We start from the raw sequence: 14,903 nt of genomic DNA, 5'->3' as shown, positions 1-14,903 counted from the left end.
TCAGAGGTAATTAGATACATTTTCAGTTTTCTGAGATCATATAAATCAGTTATCCATATGATTTCAATTGATAACCAAAAAAATCTCCGATCACTGTTACCGACAGCCCAGACATTCCGAAAAGTGTTTACAGTAATTTTACTGATAATGTAGAGCACAACTATAATGTGCATAGTATGGAAAAATATGAATATTATCATGTATCAAAATATTCTTGTTGATGTTGCTAAACTGTAGAAAAAAATATTAAAATGTAATGCTTTAATGAAATATCTGTCATTAAAAACACTGAGTATGTTGCTGCAAGCCTGCAACTATATTTTTATTAATGCCTTGCTTAGAGCTTAATTTGCTATAACGAAAACCTATAAATTATATATTCTTTTTCAATATAACTGTACAAAGTGGAAACGGTGAACTTTCTCTGTAAATAGGTAGTCTTTGGAGTTTCTTTGATTATTGCTCCTGTTTGTATTCCGGCTCTGATGTGGGCTTAATCAGTGTGTCTGCAAAGCTCTACACAATAAACAAATCTTATCAAATTAACTGTTTCTCAACCTCATAATTTCGGCACTAGAGTCTTTGTGTTTTAGGTCCTCTTTAATGTCCTCCGAAGCGGCGTACCAGCAGTACTTTGGCCACTTCGTCGCTAGGGGTCGACAAAGCTCAGCTCTACAAAACGACATCACCTGTGGCAGTATTTCAATTTAACGCGTTAGTGCAATGGGCGATATTTAGTATTCTCTATTAGTCTGCCTTGTAACTACACACAGCCCATCTTTGCTTCAACGCTACACAAACAGCAGATATTCTTTCCGGTGTTTGCTTGATCTGCACATTTTAGCTGACAGTCTGCAGGAGGCTGCGGTGCACGATAATGCAACTTAAGCAGGCAACATATAACATGAAGGAGTCATTTGCAGCTGATATAATACATACATATATGTGTGCGTGTGTGTGTGTGTGTGTGTGTGTGTGTATGACTACTTCATACTTGTCCACAAAGGCCCACTTGCCAGCACCAGATAGTCAGGGGCAGATGTGTGTCACAGGTAAGAGCGGTCTCACTGCGCAGACTCGCCGGCTGGATGCGAAGCGGCAACTTCATTCGGAGTCCGCCGCCGATACTTGGCATCAGTGTCATGAAGCAGGAGTGGACTGCCATCCGACAGCCAGCGCTGGACTGAAACACTGGATCTGCCTCCACGAGTTGAGCTGCAAACAGGTAAAAAAAAAAATTTTTTTAAAAAGGACGCACGTGCTGCATCGTAGAAACGATAAGACAGCTGTTTTTTTCTTCTTCTTTCTTTCAACAACAACGCGGTGCAGTGAAAACACGGGGTTCTTGTTCTTTTTTGTTCCTTTGAGATACTGATCTGTTAACCCCTCTGAACCGCCTCCTAATTTGGAGGAGATTTGATGAAACGCGTGAAAAACCTGTGTCGATAGCGCGGGGATGCGCACGAGCTCGACGGGCAGGCGGCCTGTCAGTTTTGTAGCTTTACAGTGAATCTGCGTTAACTTCTACGAAGCGGGGCACAGCAAAGTTTCCCGTTTTGCGTTTCCACGATGCGTCGTGTTACTTGCCCCGCTCGTCGTCGTGCTCCGTACATGTATTGATCTGGCCGGGGCTCGTGTGTCACAGACCTGTCGATTAATGCAGTTGGCCGGCTCGTGAATCTATACCGCGTAGACATGGTGTGCTGCGTGCATCACACGTCACATTTACTGTAGACGAGCGGAGCACGTCAAAAACCGTCCACGTGCGGAGGCTTCTGGCTACTTTAGAAAAAGGTCCTTTATGTAACTTGGTTAGCTGACGAACCCCACGTGACCTGGAAATCAATTAAAAAAAAAAAATCCAGGCAACAGAATACAGAAATATCTTAGCACCAGTGAAACAAACTTAAACAAGTTACGAATTTGGAAAAAAAAATATATAAGATAAATGTAAGGGCAGTTTTGAGTGGGGAGTTTCAAAGATGAGAAAGAAAGAATGTGACTGATAACCTTTTTCCACACCATCAAATAACACAAAACAAACCGCAGATATGAAAATGTCGTTTAGCTTGGAAAAAAAGTAACCTGCCAAAGAGACCGGTCTCTAACCCCCTTCCCAAAACCCAAATTCAAATCAGCAACCGAAATCCTGCTGCCACTGCAACGAATGCATCCGCAGAGTTAATAATGCAGTTCTTTAAAATAAGATCAGATAAGATTCATGTGCAAATGACAGTGGGCTACCCTCGGGCCCACAGAGACCTTCTTCCTGCTCAACACAGCAGGGAGGCTCTGAAACTGACCTCTGACATTACTTTGAAAGAAAGAGGGGCGATGTGCTACTGATGAGGACCGCTGGTGCTTTACCGCCCTCCTGTCAACGCTGCGATGAAGGGCAGTAAATAATTCCAGGTTGAGAGAGAGGTCTCACAACATGACCCGCCCCTATCGTCAGCTACGTATGAATACCCCCCCACCCCTCCGCATCAACTCCCCCTTCCTCACACACGCTCCATAAAGTGCACTGCTGAAACAATCAGAGGGCATCAAATTTCAATTGCTGGTCGCCATGGCAACAGCAGCTTCCAGTCTGATTGTGCGGAAAAGCGGGGCTCCTCTGAACTTGTCCTGCTTCCACCAGACAACCCCGGCCAGTCTCTAAACACACAGAGAGAGAGCGAGAGCGAGAGAGAGAGAGAGAGAGAGAGAGAGAGAGAGAGAGAGAGAGAGAGAGAGAGAGAGAGAGAGAGAGAGAGAGAGAGAGAGAGAGAGAGAGAGAGAGAGCGAGCTTATGTTAATGTTCAATAATGCCTTTTTCCCCTCATCAGAGGTATTTTAATACCATACTTGTGTGCGCCGTCTATTTGACACAAACAATATGGCCCAGTGAACGTGTTTCTCACCGCTCTTTTTTCCAACAGCCTTTTGAATGCAGATGTGTTTGGAGAGAAATACTGAAACGGGATTAAAGTTTTATATACAGTCTGTAAAACTCCCCAGCTGCAGCAGCCTTGCATATAGATAATGAACTCCGCTGTTCTAGGCTGCCTTAGACAAAACCCCAAAATATCAACTGGAAAACGTTTTATGGTAAGGTAACACTAAAAAGTATATTACAATCTAAGGCAATATTTTCTAAAGGGGCGTAAAATTATAGAGGAATCAATAAACAGAGGATGAACTGACTTGCTCTGGGTCAGAACGAGGATGTAACGACTTAACTAATTAGATAAAAACTATACCAATACATTAAAATAACTATGGCCCCCCCATATACTACGGTGACTATTACCAGGATAATGATATTCCATGACAAATTAGCCTACAAGAAACATGCAATAAGCCTGCTTTTTAATTGAAGCAACATGCACATGAATTCAACTCATATCAATATCTCTACCATCACAAAGCCTTGCTAGTTTGAAATGTAAATACCTTCACAAGCACTTTATTATAAACCATTGTTCTTATGTGCAGTGTAACTTGATGATTCCATGTAAAACACAATAGACAGTTCCCTTATTCATACAATAATGCAACGATTACAACAAACTGTTGAAGTGACTTCTGCATTTTACCACCTCATTTGCTTTTGTAACGGGTTGTGGCGTCTCACCTGTAACACTACCACAAAGTGAAAGTTGATACAGGTGCCGAAAAAAGTCCGATTTACTTTTCAGCTCTTAAGCTTTGTGCAAACTCGAGCTGACAAAGGAGTTTGAGACTGCAGCCATGCACGAGTTTAACAAGTAAAGGACACAAAATGCATCATGGTTGTACAGAGCTTAGAGCAAGTTAAACCCAAACCCACTTGTCGCTCAAAAGAACTTTGACATAAAGCCGGACAAAGCTGTGTTGAACGGCAGCCTCTATACGACAAAAAAGAAAAGATAAAAACATGTTGGAAAAAGGAATATAATTAATTTTTCTATGTCTGTTTCAATCTACATAACACTGATGTTTCTCTTCTCTCTTCAATCCCTTCTCAAATGATGGTAAAATTTAGATCTGCTCAACACTGTTGATGTAAAAGTAGGTTATGCCATTGGCCTCTTGTACTGTCTTGCACTGGACAGTGAGCCCCATTGTGTTTGACACACTGCACAGCATTACACATATTTCCATAACTCACTGCTACACTATGTAAAAGTATTGCTGCCAGAGAGCTGAAAATGAAATGTTAGCTTTGACTGGGTCACGCCTTAGATTCTGGATTTGTGGCTACAGAGATTGCTCAGGGTTTAGGTGACCAGGGTCCTCAATCATCAATTGTTCATATGTAGAAATTTGTTCTTGCACACCCATGGAATTTGTTTAGCTCTCAAGATTGTCTGACAGGCAGAAGCAAATCCTGGTGGGTATTTGTAATTCCGTCCCCCTAACATCTATTGTCTACTTCTTGCAACCAGCAATTACCCAGGCATCAGTGACATCAGTGATAAGACATCAGTGTTAACTAGTTGGTGTCCAAATTCAGGGGTAACCCCGGTTCTACACTGGTCTGTGAGACAAACTTCAGGGCTAGGGGGTGTCCGGGTAGAGTAGCGGTCTAGTCCGTTGTCTACCAGCACGGGGATCGCTGGTTTGAATCCCGTGTTACCTCTGGCTTGGTCGGGCGTCCCTACAGACACAATTGGCTGTGTCTGCGGGTGGGAAGCTGGAGTTGGGTATTTGTTCTGGTCGCTGCACTAGCGCCTCCTCTGGGTCAGGGCGCCTGTTTGGGGGGGGGGGACTGGGGGGAATAGCGTGATCTTCCCACATGCTACGCCCCCTGGTGAAACTCCTCACTGTCAGGTGAAAAGAACCGGCTGGTGGCTCCACATGTATCGGAGGAGACATGGTAGTCTGCAACCCTCCCCGGATCGGCAGAGGGGGTGGAGAAGCGACCGGGACGGCTTGGATGAGTGGGGTAACTGGCCAAAATTTGATTGGAGAGAAAAGGGGGGGGGGGGACAACTTCAGGGCTAGAAACCTCCACGGGTGTGTAAGAACAAATTTGTACGTATCAACGATTGATGGCTGAGGCCCCTCGAGTCCAATGTGATACCTTTTCACAGGGCCCAAAATCCCCAGCGGGGCCCCTGCTTGGAGGGCTTAAGCACACCTGAACGAATAAATGGAAGGTTAGCCAGCTGTCAACCCAATGAAATGAGATAAGGTAGATGTAACTAGACTGCAACATGTTGACTCTGTCAGATGCTGGCTTGCTGGCCATGCTCCATTGTACAAAAATGTATGAGATGAAATGGGGAGCATAACATAAGCGAAACACAATCATTTTCAACGCATCACGTTAATCAAGCCGAGCTAAGAATGCATGGCTGTCACGGGGTACTGAGCGTTAACCAGCCGTCATCAACGGGACTTTCTCCTCACTCAGGATGACTGAAGTGATGAATTCTCTGGAGCCCGGGAAGGAGGACTTCAGCGGGGGCGATGAAGAGCAGAGCCAAGGTGCCGCATCCTTCCAGGTACGTTCTTATTACAGATCACCTATTTGATTAGGTAGCATACACCGGTGAGTCACAGGGGAGATGCACAAGAGCACTGGGGAAAGAGGGGGCATTTAACCGCATGGTCATAAATTCAATCCATACGCTTAACATTGAATGTCGGGGCCTATATGCGCTTTGTAGGGTGGAGCAGAACATTTGGCGTAGGACTTTTCTCCTAAATGTATCGTCGTGTGAATTGTCCAATCGATGATTCATTCTACACCCTACCTGGTCTTGTCTTGCAGCACTGTATTTCAGTTACCCCCTCCATGCCGCTAACTATATGCAACTTTTCAAGCATGATATATCGTAGACTCTTTTGGCAAAGTGATCAAAGAACTTGTAAACAGGACCACATAAACCCGAAGGCAAAGGGGTTTTGATCTCTAATGGTTTTGTTCCCAGGAAACATTACATTACATCTGTTTGCACAGCGATACATTACCGGAAATACACCAAAGAAATAAAGCATCTGTTTATGGTTACTCAGCAGTCAAAAAACACACGAGGAAGTGGGCCATTTCATAAAACCAAAAGTTTCATTATGACATTATGTTTATGTTGTTTATAACATTTCCTCTACAAACCTATGTGCAGACTGTCTCAACTCACATGCACAGTTGTAATTTTCCTATGAAATTTTACCGGACTGTTTCTTTAACAGGGGGTGCAAACAAGAGTGATACCCTCAGTCTGAGACATAACCCCGTTGCACGCTCACGGCATAACGTGACCTTTCAACAGATTTTCCCCGATTCCCAGGAGAGGTATCCAAAGCTGACCAAGAGACTTCCTTCCATCGTGGTGGAGCCCACGGACGGCGCTGAGGTGGAGAGCGGAGAGCTTCGCTGGCCCCCTGACGAGCCGAGCACCTCAGATGCCCCGGGTGAGAAACAGACCTCCCCTCACACCGCTCCGACTACAGGCGACCAAACCGCGGGTGAGTCGACCTGTGTGAGCAAAAATGATCCATGTGCATTTCTGCATGTGTGTGTGTGTGTGTCATACCTTGACCAGTCATACGATAGCTCCTCTCTGCATGTCCGTCTAGCTAAAGGAGAATTGGACCTTCAGGAGGAATACGGTGGTGAAGCTGCATCAGGAGCCGAAGAGCAGGACTCCGAGTGAAAAACAGCCCTTGTATGAAGTCAGTTGTAACTGTGAGTGTGTCCAGACCTGGATAACAAGAAGAAAAAAATTCCATTAGAAAATAACTTGGATGGTTAGCTGCATAGATAGAGGAGACAACAGAAAATAGGTGGTTGTTTAGAAAAATAAGAGTCCCGAAGCTCATCTCAAAGGGCTTGGAGCTAGTGTGTGGTGTAAGAGTTTTTTTTGTTTTTATGAATTTACAAAGGTTGTGAAAATTTTTTTTTTATGGGCACATCACAATAGAGGCAAATGCTTGGATACAAGCAATAGTTAATTTAAAGTACGATCTTTGATTTTGTTTCATTTACTGGCACCTATAGTGATACACGGTAATTACAATACATGGTAATCTCAGATATCCATTCACAGTGAGATTCTTCAGTGCTGTTAGCACCCTCCCCACCACCAAAACTAGAAGAATTACATAGATCTCAGCTATTCATATTGTATCTGTTTGTAAAGCTCTTCTAAGATCTTTTTCTACTATATCTGCTTGTTTGCCACAACAACATCACTTCTTTTTTTTAAAATTTGCCACATACCCAAAATGGTCTCCTTCTCCTCATGCGGCTGCTACGCCGAAGACGTAAAAATGCTAAGTTCCGTATCATTTTACCCGAGAAAGACATACGTACAATAACCATTAAAATAAAAAACTAACAAAGGCGTTCTTAATTTGTATATTCATGGATTAGGGATTGTGTTAAATATGGCAGGAGAGATGGTCTGGCGGCCTGTCCAGGGTGTCTCCCCACCTGCCGCCCAATGACTGCTGGGATAGGCTCCAGCATCCCCACGACCCTGAGTAAGGATAAGCGGTTTGGGTAATGAATGAATGAATGAATGACACTTATCATTTCATACCTTTTACTTTACAACACTTGAAGGTGGAGTGATAACTTGTATGCCATCTGTATCTGCAGGCCATAGCCCCCCAATCTCCCTCTGTGAGGTCAGTTTTGGGTGTCTTTGTCACTGCGATGCATAGTCAAACTAACATGGAGCCAGGCAAATGCTCTCAGAGGTTTTCCTCCGAGCTTTTCATGGTGAGCAGCGAGCAGTCTACACGACGGAGGAGGTAGTTGTGTGTGAAGAGTGAATATAAATGGTAGACCACTTGAACACCTGCACATTTTCACATCTAAGCACCCCCTGGCCTTGCCTGGGTCCAGACCTTTGAATCCACCCAATTCATCGAGCTGACTGATTCTTCTGGTCTGACATGACATGAAACAGCGGTTTCTCGCTTGAAAAAGCAACTATCCAATGAGTGCCATGGGTGAGTGGCTTATCATTAGCCATTCAGCGCCACGGGTGGGACTAACACCGTTGTCAAGCTGTTGTCAGGCATTACTCTGCGTTTTAACCAAACGCAAAGTGAAATCTCGCTTCGCTTTCCTCGTGCAGGTTTGATCACTTGTCTGAAAAATGAACGAGCAAATTTCATGCCACGTCACAGCAAGCAGTTTTGATTACACCAATGCTGCTAGTAAGTTTGCTAGACTCAACAGAAGACAGCTAAGTTATAGTGATGGGAATTCCGGTTCTTTTTATTGAGCCAGATCAGATTGGCTCAGCTAATAAGAGCCAAATGATGTATGATAAATAATGTAAAAACATCAAACACTATTACATACTATGTGCATTGAACGTTTTATTTATATTGAACTATGTTTTGTATGCTCAGCCTCCCTGGGAAAGCCTACTCTATGGTGCTGGAAAGGAGGCTCTGACCGACTGTCGAACCTCTGATCCAGGAGGAACAATACGGATTCCATCCTGGCCGTGGAACAACGGACCAACTCTTTACCCTTGCGAAAGTACTGAGGGAGTTTGACCAGCCAGTCTACATGTGTTTTGTGGACTTGGAGAAGGCTTAAAAACCATGTACCTCAGGGCACTCTGTGGGGGGTACTGCGGGAGTATGGGGCAGTTACTACAAGCCATCCGGTCCTTGTATAACCAAAGTAAGAGCTGTGCCCACATTCTTAGCACAAATTCAAACACATTTTCGGTGGGTGTTGGACTCCGCCAAGGTTGTCCCTTGTTTCCGATTCTGTTTGTGATATTAATGGACAGGATCTCAAGGTGCAGCAAAGGTGAAGAGTAGTATGTCTGTTCTGGGAACCTCAGAATTGCATCTCTGCTCTTTGCAGATGATGCGGTTTTGTTGGCTTCATCAGAACGCGACCTCCAGCGTGCACTGAGCTGGTTTGCAGCTGAGTATGAAAGGGCCGGAATGAGAATCAGCACCTCCACGTCTGAGGCCATGGTTCTCTACCGGAAATGGTGGATGGCTCCCTCCGGGTTGGGATGAGTTGTTGCCTCAAGTGAAGGAGTTCAAGTATCTCAGGGTCTTGTTCGCGAGTGAGGGTAGGATGGAGCGGGAGATTGACAGGTGGATTGGTGCAGCATTAGCAGTAATGCGGACATTGTACCGGACTGTTGTGGTGAAGAGGGAGCTGAGCCGGAAGGCAAAGCTCTCAATTTACCATCTTCGTTCCAACCCTCACCTATGGTCATGAGGTTTGGGTAGTGACTGAAGGGGGGAGATTGCGGATACAAGCGGTTGAAATGAGTTTCCTCCGTAGGGTGTCTGGTATCAGCCTTAGAGATAGGGTGAGGAGCTTGGACATCTGGAGGGAGCTCGGAGTAGAGCCGCTGCGCCTTCGCGTGTAAAGAAGCCAGTTGAGGTGGTTCGGGTGTTGCTGGGGAGGGTAATATCTGGAGTGCCCTACTTAGCTTGCTGCCACCGCGACCCAACCTCGGAGAAGCGGCTGATGAATGAATGAATGAATGACTATTTTGTATGTTGGCGACAGGTGCAACATACAAGTCTCACCATGCTTGGCTCTTAATGTTATTACCAAAGTGAAAGATTTCTTGATCGTATTTAACAAATACTTTATACAATCATCCTGTTATTCTTTATTGTATGAATTAACAAAATAAATAAATAAATAAAAGTAAAAATGAAAAATACAGAAAAAAGAAATCTGCTTGACGGGAGCTGGCGTCCATCGTTCACCTATAGGAGCCGGCTCATTGACCAACAAATCACTACTAAAAACGAAGTCATAAGTTCATCTTGAGTTATCTTGCGATCTCATGTCGTGATCATGGATCAGCGACAGAGTGTCAGTGCCGTGGCAGTGCTTGGGTGCACAGTATCAGCTAGAGACGTGATCAGTTTATCCTCCGTCTCAACTGATGAGTCCCGTAAAGGGGGCGTGGCTTCTAGCCCAGGCGAAACGTTCGCTCGAGCTGAACATACAGTATACTACAACAGCATCATAGAATTCCCGAAATTCAGTCATGGCTTTTGGTTTTGGTGTGCCACCCCAAGATTTTCAGGGGCCCCATTTGGCCACCCCTATGAAAAATTTCTGGGGGCGCCACTGCACTTGCCTCCTACCAATCGACTCTCTTCTCTGCGCGTTCGGTTCGAGGTCACGGTTACACATGCGCGAATGCAGAAATCCATGTCTTTTCTGCTGAATTTGGGCAGAAAATATAGATTTGCCGGTCAAAGTTCACAAAAGTTTTTTTTACCCCCCCCCCTTTTGTCCCCAATTATATCCGGCCAATTACCCCACTCCTCCGAGCCGTCCCGGTCGCTGCTCCGCCCCCTCTGCCGATCCGGGGAGGGCTGGGGCTGTTGACCACCCTTCTTCGATACACGTTGAGTCGCCAGCCGCTTCTTTTCACCTGACAGTGAGGAATTTCGCCAGGGGTACGTAGCGTGTGGGAGGATCACGCCATTCTCCCCCAGTTTCCCCTGCCCCCCGAATAGACGCCCCGACCGACCAGAGGACGCGCTAGTGCAGCGACCAGGACACATACCCACATCCGGCTTCCTACCCGCAGGCACTGCCAATTGTGTCTGTAGGGACGCCCGACCAAGCTGGAGGTAACACGGGGATTCGAACCGGTAATCTCCGTGTTGGTAGGCAACGGAATAGACCGCTACGCCACCCGGCCGCCCCAACGTTGAACTCCACGCCAAGCGAAAATGCTAAAGTTTCTTCGCCACCGGAAGCGAATGTTTTATTCGCCCCTTCGCTCGCATAGAATGTAAGTGAGCGGGAGGTGCATATTCGCCAATGTTAATTTCGCGCACGTGCACCTCTACATGCCTTCAGACTTAAGATGGAAATGGAGTGCAACTACTTAGCAATTCTGCCTGATGTCAGGCTGCCCCTGGCCGCTCGCTGCTGGAAAATGGGCGTAGGCTGCAGAACGTCGGCCTCAAAGTCACAAAAACGTTTTTGGACGCATCCAATCCGACCTCGGTTAATAGCTCTCTGGAGCTGCTCGGCGTTTGTCCGAGTCCGAAATGGATTTCGTTTGAAGCGTGCACCACGCCTGGGCTTCAGCCATTTATGGTTGAGGCGTTCTTACCTTTTTGTTATTGCCTTGTGGTGCAGTACACCCCGTATCGAATCCCGCACCGGGCAAGAAAATAACCGCTTACATTGGTGGCAGCGGTGGGATCCGGAAGTGTGCAGATCCTCAGAAGTCTCTTCGGAGCGCGGGAATAACAAAGCGCGAGGGCGCGCTTCCGGGGAGGGTGACGACTGTAAACTACTAATAATACACGTTAGTCCATAGCTAACGGGTCTGACCCTTTAGCCGAGCGGTTAGTGATGTCGCCTTGTGGTGCAGTACGCCCCGTATCGAATCCCGCACCGGGCAAGAAAATCACCCATTACACTACGTATTATACCAACCAGTGGCGGCCGGTGACTCGAACAAAAAATTGGGGAGGACAAGGAGGAAACCAACTCACGACGTCATGCTATTTTACACTAGCTGGCTACTTATCTCTACTTTCTTATGTTCGGCGAAAAATTAAGCAGTCACCCAATGGTTTACGTGATTAGCAGTCTTGAACCCTCACCTTTGCTGTGTAATCCAAACTGTGGAGCCCCTTGACAACAGTCCACAAAACGTTCTTCCCCATCCCACTTCTCTGCGTCTGTGTCCATGGCTCTCCGCTGCCGTTAATTTGCCTCGTTAGCTAATAGCAGCACCACTCCCCTCCACATCCGTTATCGCCGTTAGCTTAACAGTCTTTCAGGGCTGCCACAACAAGCTAACTATTGTGCTGGCTAACGCAAGTAGCTAGCTACTGCTTGATAAAAATAAGGAAAACGTAAATTTAAAAAACAGAATTTTGTACTCTGTTGAAAAGGCCCAAATAAAATCTGATTTTAGTTATGTGTTTAAAAGTAGTTCGCAATTTGCACGTTATAATTTCTTTTCTAATATGCTACTGTATGAACCTATCGCTTCGCCACTGCACACTGGCTGCCCTTTCCCCTCTTGCCTGCAGGTGTCGCCATTGAGCCTTTTTAATCAGAATTTCAATAATGGTTTTTTTCCCCAAAGAAGAGAGAAAAAATTATTTTATAAATGATACTGAGATTTGGTGATGGTTTATTTCAACCAATTACTCTTTTGTATTTTGATCTCCCTCTTGCCTCTCAAAAATAGAGGAGCAACCTCCTCTGCCTCTATGGACCAGCCTCCTCTGATAAAATTAACTCTAAACTGCCGTTGTTTTCTTGCCTACTTTGACTATGGCCACATTTTTAATGGTTTCATTATGGGATAATATCATCCCATAAATATGATCCCCCCCCCCACACACACATTCCCCTTATCCCCCTCTCTGGCTCCAAGCTCTCATCGTCCAGAACAAACTTCATAGCTTCCACACATCCAATCAGGATGCATATCTCTGAATTCTGTCTTAAATATCAAGCTCATGTGTGCCATATGACAATACGAATTTAAGCTACTGTATTTGAGTTTTTACCTTCACTGTAGATGTACATTGTATTACGCTATGGGAAGTGCTGAATAGCTCGGTGATGTTCTCAACTATTGTCTTAGATCTTCTTGTTGTCGACGAATCACTTCTGATGAATAACTCCACTTTGTAATAATAGCTGAAATGTGAGGAGTAGTATTTAACTGAGAAATTCTCGGCAGTTTCTTCGATGTATTACAAGATGTATACAGTGTCCGGTGTAGCTCTGGTGCATAAGAGAATGTAACAGTATTGTGTTTTCTTTTTTTCTTCTTCTTCCTATTTGTCTTGATATCGAAGCAATATATTCCAAGAAATATAAATATAGACATTCTTTTCGTTACACATTACTGAATTACAGACTGTATATTCTGGGTGTGTGTAGCTTGTCACGGACGTGCATTTTTTTTTAAAGATAAGAGACATCGAATTTATTGCACAAATAATAAACCTTTTCAAAATTCTTAAGCCGCTCTTTTTTTCTATGACGTCATCATTCATAGTATAGTTTGTCGTGGTTGGTCACATGTCAGTGCTGGGACAAGGAACACAGTATCTTGGCAGGTCACTTTTTAAAAAAAAATCAGATTGTTGTCATGTATTCAGGGTCACAGTTCAGCTGTGTTGTACAGTGTAATACAGTGTGTGACCATGTGGCACTGACACTAACACGGCCACACATATTACACTTGTGATGCGGTAAGGCCGTTTGCATAAAAGCGTCAACGTGGCTTCAGTTCAATTCAACTCCTGTACTGTCCACATAGGTGGAAATTTGCCCTTGGCTTCATGAGATGGTCTTATGCATATTAAGAAGAAGAAGAAGAAGAAGAAAAAGAAAACAAAGAAAGAAAGCCATATTTTTGTCATTGTACAGTTGTTCAGTTACAATGAAATTTGTTCTCTGCATTTAACCCATCCTATTGTATAGGAGCAGTGGGGCAGCTGCAGCGCCCGGGGACCAACTCCAGTTCTTCTTTCTATTGCCTTGCTCAGGGGCACAGACAGGAGTGTTAACCCTAACATGCATGTCTTTAAATGGTGGGAGGAAACTGGAGCTCACCCACACAGACACGGGAAGAACATGCAAAGTCCACACAGAAAGGACCTGGGATGGCTTGGGGTTCGAACCCAGGACCTTCTTGCTGTGAGGCAACAGTGCTAACCACTGGGCCACCGTGCCACTCCATTTAACAGTATAAAAATAAAATAAGAAATGACATTCAATAGATAGACACAATTAGCAGCATAGTTAACAGGCACATTTACAAGTAAAGTGATGGATTAAGGTATAAAATACCTTTTCATACAAGTTGTTGTTGGCTCCGGGGGCTCTGTAGCACCTCCCCAATGGAGGCGTATTGAATTCAAATGTAAAGTGAATGTGAAGGATCAGATGCTATCTGACAGTCTTTCCGCCCGGCCTGATCTGCATATATATTTGACATCTGTTCCTGTGTCCCACCAATAATTTTGTTTTTGTTCTCGGCCCCCAAGTTTCCCCACCCAGCTCGACAAGTTACAAGAAATAACACGTCATGTGAGAAGTAATGCAAATGTGCTGCCAGTCTCCGTAGGAGGATGAGCTGAAGGATGCAGAGAGCGCAGAGGAGCAGCGGGGAGGCTGCAGCAGCTCTTTATCTCTATCTCGGCTTTAGACACGGGAGTCCTCAGGTGTGTTTTCTACTGAAGCTGAAGGCTGTGGCACATTTCCATCTCTCTCTCTCCTATTCTGTCTGTCTCTCTCTCTCTCTCTCTCTCTCTCTCTCTCTCTCTCTCTCTCTCTCTCTCTCTCTCTCTCTCTCTCTCTCTCTCTCTCTCTCTCTCTCTCCTACTCACTCTCTCTCTCTCCTACTCTGATTTATGTATCTCGTGTCATAGCGACTCTAAAAGAAAGTAAATCCAGTATCTGCCATGCGTAGGTTTCCCCAAGGCCAGTCCAACAGAATGTTACGTTACAGATGAAACACGAAGCGCCACCTACGTTCTCCACTAAATGCACTGACCAGATGGACGCAGGTGACATCTTGTGATCCCTTAGCAGCCTCTATCTATTAAATGTGTGTCCGTCACACCAGGGGTGACGCAAGGGCGGACAAGTAACTCCAAGCTTCCAGGGAAATAAGACATAGATTATGCAAAAGGAGGTTAGACTTGAATATCTCTCTCCTCTCCTCTCCCTTGCTCCCGCTCTCCCACACACACACAAACACGCAACAAGTGTAGTGCTCCTCGCATTCAATTTGATGGCTTGTTGAGTTTGATATACTGTTAAAGGTCAGACTGGTGTCTTGATCCAGATGGGAAGATGGATGGCAGGGTCTCAATCTTTTTTCTCAGTATCCACCCTTCCTCTCTGGATGTGACCTTTTGGACAACAACCTTGTGTAGAGCACTTCACTGGTGCAAACAGGGTCTCCGTGGGGAAAGCGGAGGACTCT

General features: G+C 45.2%; 1 protein-coding gene across 2 annotated transcripts; it reads left to right on the top strand.

Annotated features, from left to right (window-relative positions):
* The first annotated feature begins 1,007 nt into the window (after positions 1-1,007).
* On the top strand, positions 1,008-7,295 carry LOC130126651 (protein LBH-like). 2 transcript variants are annotated; one of them, XM_056296259.1, is made up of 4 exons: positions 1,008-1,225; positions 5,381-5,471; positions 6,258-6,435; positions 6,547-7,295. In XM_056296259.1, the coding sequence occupies exons 2-4, from the start codon at positions 5,382-5,384 to the stop codon at positions 6,621-6,623; spliced, it is 345 nt and encodes a 114-aa protein (XP_056152234.1). In that variant the 5' UTR covers positions 1,008-1,225; position 5,381; the 3' UTR covers positions 6,624-7,295. The 2 variants fall into 2 exon arrangements, with proteins under 2 accessions (XP_056152234.1, XP_056152233.1); XM_056296258.1 differs by having other exon boundaries at positions 6,240-6,435.
* The last annotated feature ends 7,608 nt before the right edge of the window (positions 7,296-14,903 follow it).

This window comes from Lampris incognitus, chromosome 16 (genome assembly GCF_029633865.1).
Source record: "Lampris incognitus isolate fLamInc1 chromosome 16, fLamInc1.hap2, whole genome shotgun sequence".
NCBI classification, from domain to species: domain Eukaryota; kingdom Metazoa; phylum Chordata; class Actinopteri; order Lampriformes; family Lampridae; genus Lampris; species Lampris incognitus.
Note: the sequence above shows the minus strand (reverse complement) of the source record. Positions and strands in the feature narration are given on the sequence as shown.